Genomic DNA, 8,536 nt, shown 5'->3' on the forward strand with positions numbered 1-8,536 from the left:
ATAAACATAAATCATAGTGGGAATGGGCCCCTCATGTATATATCAAGGGCAGGTTTTAGGGCCAAAATTATTGATTTTGATATGAGTTGAGGATAGGTCAAGGGCAAAATCTAGGAGCATGTAACAAAGGTTTTAAAGGACATGCAACATTGCCAAAAAATTTGTAACATCAGGCATAACTGTTTGTGCTCACACTAAAGGTTGGATGGATGAGAGAATAGAGGAGGGTTGGTGTATCTATGGTGGCATACAGACCACCCCTTTGGGGTGGCCTGCACCTGCCCCTTTTCCCGACGGATCAGGGCCTGAGCGGCCACAGCGGCAGCCCCAGAAGCCCCGATCCACTGCTTTTCCAGGCCTCAGGGAAGTGGCAAAACGCCACTTCCCTGCAGCCTGGAAAAGGGGTGTCCTTGGGACTTCATGCCCCAAGGACATCCCAACAGCGGCAGGGAGAGAGAGAAATGGGCTGCTTGGCCCCTTTCGCTTCCATATCACTGGCGTGGCCGTGTAAAGGCCGCACCAAGGATACGCATGGCAAAAGGCACCCTATAGCGGCACCAGTATGTCACGGCTGCACCATGCCATTTGGACGCAACACAGCTTTCACGTCAAAATGGCAGCGTCCGTGTAGACAGGGCGCCACCATTTTGATGTTCGGAGGACATACTAGGGTTAGGGAGCATCTGAATGGTGCGCACTCCCTAACCTTAGAATCACCGCCACCATGCTACATTTTGGCGGTCTGTATCCTGCCTATGACAGATTATGTCTTGCCTTTCACCATGGGATGGTTCCTTTTCATAAGAGTTAAAGTACAGTATTTACATTGATCTGTGGATAAGTAGTCTCAGGTTTCTTGGGTCAGTTTTGACTAAAATGTCTATACAGTGCACCAGTTATACGTGGGTGCGCCTTATGCAGCTTCCAGCATATGCTGAAAGCTTGCGGCAGAAGAAGCCTCGGCATCCCAGAAAAAGGTAATGGGGCACATGCCTGTGGTGTGCACCCCACGCCACGCTGTGGGCACAAGCCCCATTACTTCTAATGGGGCTCAAGTATACTCATCTTTTCCCTTACATGAGGGGGGGAGGTCCAGAAAGGATCCCCCACATAAGAGAAGAGCCCACTGTCCATTCAGCCCTTTCTATATACTGATTTTTTATACACGGATTCAAGCATCCATGGTTTGAAAATGTTAAAAAATATATACATTTCAAATATCAAACCTTGATTTTCCATTTTTTAGAAGGGACACCATTTTGCTTTGCCATTATATTTAATGAGATTTGAGCATCCATGGATTTTGATATTCACTGGGGATCTTGGAACCAAATTCCAGCATATAACAAGGGTACAGTATACAGTACAGTAAAAAAAAATATGGAACATTGTTATACAGGAGTGGGGAGGTGGAGCCTATGGGCAGTATGCATCCCAACCTTTTCCCAACCCCTTCAGGATATGCTCACTGCCTGGTCCTTCAAATACAGGAGGAATATTATTTGAAAATAGACCAAACTGCAGCTTTAAAATATGGAGGTTCACTTAGGTGAGGTACAGACCACCAAAAAGCAGTGTAGAATAATAGAATCATAGAATCATAGAGTTGGAAGAGACCACAAGGGCCATCCAGTCCAACCCCCTGCCATGCAGGAAATCCAAATCAAAGTATCCCCGACAGATGGCCATCCAGCCTCCGTTTGAAGACCTCCAAGGAGGGAGACTCCATACACTCCAAGATAGTGTGTTCCACTGTCGAACAGCCCTTACTGTCAGGAAGTTCCTCCTAATGTTGAGGTGGAATCTCTTTTCCTGGAGCTTGCATCCATTGCTCCGGGTCCTAGTCTCTGGAGCAGCAGAAAACAAGCTTGCTCCCTCCTCAGTATGACATCTCTTCAAATATTTAAACAGAGCTATCATATCACCTCTTAACCTTCTTTTCTCCAGGCTAAACATCCCCAGCTCCCTAAGGCGTTCTGCATAGGGCAAGGTTTCCAGACCCTTCACCATTTTAGTTGTCCTCCTTTGGACACGCTCCAGTTTCTCAATGTCCTTTTTGAATTGTGGCGCCCAGAACTGGACACAATATTCCAGGTGGGGCCTGACCAAAGCAGAATATAGTGGCACTATTACTTCCCTTGATCTAGACACTATACTTCTATTGATGCAGCCTAAAATCGCATTGGCCTTGTTAGCTGCCACATCGCACTGTTGACTCATGTTCAACTTGTAGTCTACTTGGACTCCTAGATCCCTTTCACGTGTTGTCTCCTTAAGCCAGGTGTCCCCCATCCTATATCTGTGCATTTCATTTTTTCACCCTAAGTGCAGTACCTTACATTTCTCCCTGTTGCAGTTCATTTTGTTAGCTGTGGCCCAGCTTTCTAGTCTATTCAGGTCATTTTGAATGTTGATCCTGTCCTCTGGAGTATTAGCTGTTCCTCCTAATTTGGTGTCATCTGCAAATTTGATAAGTATTCCCCCAATTTTTTCCTCCAAGTCATTGATAAAGATGTTGAACAGTACTGGGCCCAGGACAGAGCCCTGTGGAACACCACTGGTTACTTCTCTCCAGGATGAAAAGGAGCCATTGTTGAGCACCCTTTGGGTTCGGCCGGACAACCAATTACAAATCCACGTAACAGTTGCCTTGTCTAGCCCACATTTTACAAGCTTGTTTGCAAGAATGTCATGGGGAACCCTGTCAAAGGCCTTACTGAAATCAAGATATACTATATCCACAGCATTCCCTTCATCTACCAAGCTAGTAATTTTATCAAAGAAAGAGATCAGATTTGTCTGGCATGATTTGTTTCTCTGAAACCCATGTTGACATTTTGTGATTATGGAATTGCTTTCTAGGTGTTCACAGACTCTCTGTTTAATTATCTGCTCTAGAATCTTTCCTGGTATAGATGTCAGATTAACTGGCCGATAATTGTTTGGATCCTCTTTCTTCCCCTTTTTGAAGATGGGGACGTTTGCCCTCCTCCAGTCTGCTGGCACTTCTCCTGTTCTCCAGGAGTTTTCAAATATGATTGCCAATGGCTCCGATATTACATTTGCCAGTTCTTTTAATACCCTTGGATGTAGTTCATCTGGTCCTGGAGACTTAAATTCATTTAGATTAACAAGGAATTCCTGTACTATCTCTTTACTTATTTTGTGCTGAAATTCCCCTATTCTGTCCTCTGCTCCATTATCCTCAGGCTGAGTTCCCTTTGCCTTTTCTGAGAAGACTGAGGCAAAGGAAGTGTTGAGTAATTCTGCCTTTTCTCTGTCCTCTGTTAGCATTTTGCCATCTTCTCCACGCAGTGGTCCTACCGTTTCCTTCTTCTTCCTTTTGCTGCAGACATATCCTGTGCTGTACCAGCGCTGGTATTAGGGTTAGGGTTAGGGAGTGTGCACCATGTACATGCTCCCTAACCCTAGTACATGCCGGCAGCGGCATAATGGCGGCGCCCTGTTTACACAGGCACCGTCATTATGATGTCATGGCTGCACCACATCCAAACAGTGCAGCGCGGGTGTGACGTATTTGTGCCGACTCAGGCCGCTTATGGCGGTCTAACAGCAGTGTGAGAAGGAGCTCCAAAACGGAGCTCCTTCTCATGTGCGCCTCCCCACTGCTGTCAAACAGCTGCAGGAATAGTGCCAGGGAGAAGGCCCCTTTCTCCTCTGGCTGCGGCTATCGGGGTGTCCTAGGGCATGAAGCCCCAAGAACACCCCTTTTCCAGGCCACAGGGAAGCGGCATTTTGCCGCTTCTGCGTGGCCTGGAAAAGCGCTGGGTTGCAGCCGCAGGGGCTGCTGGTGAGGCTGCCCTGCCTCCAACCCGGCAAGGAAAGGGGCGGCTGCAGACCACCCCTTTTCCACTGTCTGTACCCCCCCCCCCCCGTTGTTTTGGCCTCGGCACTGAAATATAATGTCTAAACAAGCAAATACTGCCAAGTGGCTCATTTTCATTTGATTTTTGGCCATTCCAGGTCACTAGAGATCAGGAATGTGGAGGTGGAAATTGCCTCCCCCCGGAGTAGTTTTTTTTTTTAACCTCTGATGTATAGTTGCTGTGCTGAGATTACCTCATAGCATGTACCATCCTTTAAATCAGGATTCAGACTAAATATGATCAACTGTCAACCATAGTGTTAAGAAGAAAGTGCATTACTTAAAAAATTAGAATTACAGTGGACCCTTACCTTATGTGGGGGATCCGTTCCAGGCACACACACCCCGAGTAAGGCGAAAAACACACTTAGTCGAGCCCCATTTAATATAATGGGGCTCGTACTCATTGCATGGCAGAGCATGAGCGCTGCAGGCATGCATGGCATTCATTCTTTTTCCTGTGCTGTTTCAGCATAAGCTGAAAGCTGCATATAGTGCGCCTGTGTATGACTCAGGTGCACTGTATGTGTATGTATTTAAAATGTTTATATGCTGCCCACTATCTAAATTCCTTTCGGATGGTTTAGAAATATAAAAAGCAAAAACAGTAACAGTGAATAGAATCAAGAATTTAACAGTCAAAACAAACTAATTAGCCAAGAGGCTGCCAAAAGATCAATTTATTAGAATATTAAGAACCAACAAAGGAACTAAAATATTATTTTAATTAAAAAAATAAAATTGAAATTTACAAGAAAATGTCTACCAGAACAATTGATGAAATTCATACTAGAGTTAATCTGAGTCAACAAGAGTTACTCTGTTTCTTAAATGTAAACCCTGTTGAAAATAGTGGGACATACTGTTGGATAAATGAGTATTAGATATGCTGTCACATAGACTATATAAATGATAATTTGTCTGCTTGCTTTATATTATATTATATTATATTATATTATATTATATTATATTGTTTAATACAGCATGTTAACACAAACAAATAGCAAGCTAAGCACCAAGTACAGGTGTATATTATAAATAGGCTTAATTCTGTATTATTTTTAAGAGCCCTGGTAGTGCAGTGGTTAAATGCCTGTAGTCCAGCCACTCACTCATAAACTACTCAATACCAGCCAAGGGTTCAGGCTCGCATCCTTCTGAGGTCACTAAAATGAGTAGCCAGCTTATTGGGGGCTATTAGCTTACACACTGTAAACCCCTTAGGGAGTGCTTAGGTGCACTGATAAGCAGTATAGAAATGTACTGTACTTGCTATTGCTACTGCTATTGCTTTTTCCTGAACAGGAAAGGAATTGCAAGTAGCAGTTATAATTAAGGAAAATAAATGTGTGGATGACAAGGTAAAATTGCTTGCAGTTCTCTAAATATTGGTTGACACCATGACCTCTCTGTCAATTCCAAGTTTAGTGTGTTAAATGATGCTCTAATGATTCATTTCTGAAACCTGCTGCTATTCTACTGTTGCTGATGGGTACTTGAATGGACAGTTTTTTTCATTTCCATATGTTTTAATACAGCTATTGTAGTAATTAATTTTTCAAGCTTCATTGAGTGCTTTGGCTTATTAAAAGGTATTCTTTTATTTATTTATTTAACAATAGAAATGCATTGCTTGTCTATGTTGGTTGATACCATCCTCTAGTATCACACACCATGCATTGAGTGTATGAAAAAAAGCCAAATGTCTGCACATTTTGTAAGACAGTAGAGTTTAAAAACTTCTTCTGGCAGAGCCAAGGAGGAAGCCTCAGACAAAATCTGTTGTGTCAAGGCAGGCTAGAATGTCACCATTTGCCAGAATATATCAAAGTAGGGGCAAAGCTAGGATTTGATAAAGGTAAAGGTAAAGAGAGCAGCAAAACAAAACTTTGTTAATCTGGGTCCAAACTTTATGGACTTCTGAAAGAATCTGATAGCTTGCTACTTGTTGGAATGTAGTTTTATTGATCAAGCCAGCAGAAAATTGGTGAATTGTTTAAGGATATCAGAGATATAAATATTTTAAACTATCAATACACTGCCAATTCTATTTTGGAAAGGCAGTGTGCAGCCTTTGAATGCAGAATCTTCCTTCATCCAGTTAATGAGAATCAGTAACTCAGTCCTAAAATTTATAAAGTGCCTCAATAAAGATGCTTAGAATGGCATGTCTCAGTAGCTACTATAGCTTCAGTACAGTGCAGAAACATTTATGTATATATGTTCTATACAGATATGTAGTAGAATGTTTGGCAGTGGGTTGAAAGTCCTTTTATTCTTGAATTTGAATACTGGTTCCTTCCTTAGAAAGCTTGTGATTTAGAATAAATAACCACACTGGACATCTTTGAGCCCAAATGATTGTATATAACTGTAAAAAAAATCAAGATATTTTTTTTAAAAAAATGTAGTGCACATTGCCCCTTAAAATTTTGGTTTTGTCTCTTTAAAAGTGTGTAGCATATGACATTAAAGCATCTCTGTGATTGGGGGGGAGTAACAAAGATGAAATAGATGCTCTGTTTCTTTCATTCATACTTTAAAACAACCTCCACTTCCTTTTTTGTGGCTAGCAACACAATATTCTTAGTTTCTGGGGAATAAGCATGTTGTGACTGCTACTAAGCACTGTTTACTGCAATGCATTTTATCAGTCTTAGCAGAGCCTACATGCTGAGAGTGGAGAAGGCATATAGTGGAACACATTAATCATGTAAACGTCAACAGTGTCAATATGAGGCACAAGGAAAAAGCTGGCTCTGAAAAAACATTGACTTTTTATTTGTTTGTTTCTTCTCTCCCCACCTTCATGTTGTTACAGCTTATTGTACCTCCTCATTCCACTGCTGAAGTACCAGTTCAGTTTTGCCCTTCTTCTTTAGGAAGAACCAATCATACTGCAAGAATTACTTTCATATGCTCACAGGTATGGCTACTCAATTAGTTATGGTGTGCGAAATGTTGTCTAACATTGGAACAAATTAAGGTATGGTGCAACATATAGACAGGCAATACTTAAATAATATACTTGAAATTGATACCTCTGTTTTCATTTTAATGATTCTAAACAAATTATCTTTTTTAAAAATGAATTTCTAATGAACTTTCTATTTCGGAAGTGGAATAACTGAATGAATATGATTTGTCTCCTTAACTTGCCATTTTACTAAAAACTTCAACTGAAGATGAAACACAAATACTAATATTGTGACACAGATCCCATAATGCCAGCAAGTGGGTGTGCTTGTGTGAGATGTTTGCTTTCTAAAATGTATGTTATTCATTCCTTGTTGGCACATCTGAATTCTAAAGTCTAAAACAGTTCAATTACCAGGTGAAATGCATCCCTTCCTATAATATGCAAAAACAATGTTGTTTTTACAAGATGTGACTTATTACCCAATCTACAACTCAGTTCCAACTAGAATGGCTGTTCTGTAGTCACCTACCTTGAAGTAATTCTGACTGAACTCATTAGGACTTGCTGAAGAGTAGACCTATTTAGGATTATGCTGTTAGTATATTTTATTTTCACTGATTTTCATGCTGTTGACTCTTGCAGTGGCAATGCAATATTTATAAAAATGTTAACAAACTAAATTACTTAATACTTCATTCATTTATTAATTCATTTCAGTTACAAACTATCCAATAAACAGAGGGTTTTTTTCCCCAGGGCAATATACAGTAAGTTTAGAGTTGTTAGTTGTCCTGCAGTGTTCTATCCCTTATTTAAAACTATTTTAACTTTATTTCCTTAATAGGTTCTATTGCCCCTGTTAAAATGACACAAAAGTATGAGAAGGGAATACTTAACTACCAAATGCTTAAACTAATTTAATAATAATAATAATAATAATAATAATAATAATAATAATAATAATAGTTTATTTCTATCCCGCTTTTCCAATTCAGATCAAAGCGGCATAGAAATCCAGATAAAATTACAATAATCAATAAAACAGATAAAACAAGATATAAAACAGCATATAAAACTAATACTTGAGTAGCTGAGTAGGGGAATCCAGAAAAACATAGCCAGAGTCATTACCAAATAGAGGGGGGAAACCAAAGTCACATCTCATGGGGGGAAAGCTTGGGAAAAGAAGAAGGTCTTGAGATTCTTCTTAAACAAGTCCAAAGATGTGGTGGAATGGAGCTCGTCAGGGAGATTATTCCATATTCTCGGGGCCGAGATTGAAAAGGCCCATTGCGAGGTCCTCACATAACATGCAGTTGGGACCTCCAGCAAGTTTTTCCCTGCAGACCTGAGTGTGCGGGGCGGATTATATGGGGAGAGGCGGTCCTCCAAGTACCCTGGGCCCAAGCCATTTAGGGCTTTATAGGTAATAACCAACACCTTGTATTGGGCTCGGAAGTGAATGGGCAGCCAATGAAGATCTTGCAGAATAGGTGTTATGTGGGTAGTCCTGGAGCATCCAGTGACTAACCTAGCTGCCATATTCTGCACTAATTGAAGCTTCCGGGTTTGGTACAAGGGTTGCCCCATGTAGAGCGCGTTGCAGAAATCCAACCGAGAGGTCACCAAAGTGTGTACCACTGTTTTGAGGTCCCCCCGGCCCAGGAAGGGTCGCAGCTGGCATATCAGCCAAAGCTGATAACAAGTGCTCCTGATTGTCGCATCCACCT

General features: G+C 41.3%; 1 protein-coding gene across 1 annotated transcript in view; it reads left to right on the forward strand.

Moving 5' to 3' along the window:
- The window catches only part of CFAP47 (cilia and flagella associated protein 47), a 350,299-nt gene that overhangs the window by 250,298 nt on the left and 91,465 nt on the right, over window positions 1–8,536 (forward strand). The window contains exon 56 of the mRNA XM_042458393.1: window positions 6,708–6,812. Within this exon, the coding sequence (XP_042314327.1) occupies window positions 6,708–6,812 (105 nt within the window). The remainder of the gene's footprint in view (window positions 1–6,707; window positions 6,813–8,536) is intronic.

This window comes from Sceloporus undulatus, chromosome 3, assembly GCF_019175285.1.
Source record: "Sceloporus undulatus isolate JIND9_A2432 ecotype Alabama chromosome 3, SceUnd_v1.1, whole genome shotgun sequence".
Classification (NCBI taxonomy): Eukaryota; Metazoa; Chordata; class Lepidosauria; order Squamata; family Phrynosomatidae; genus Sceloporus; species Sceloporus undulatus.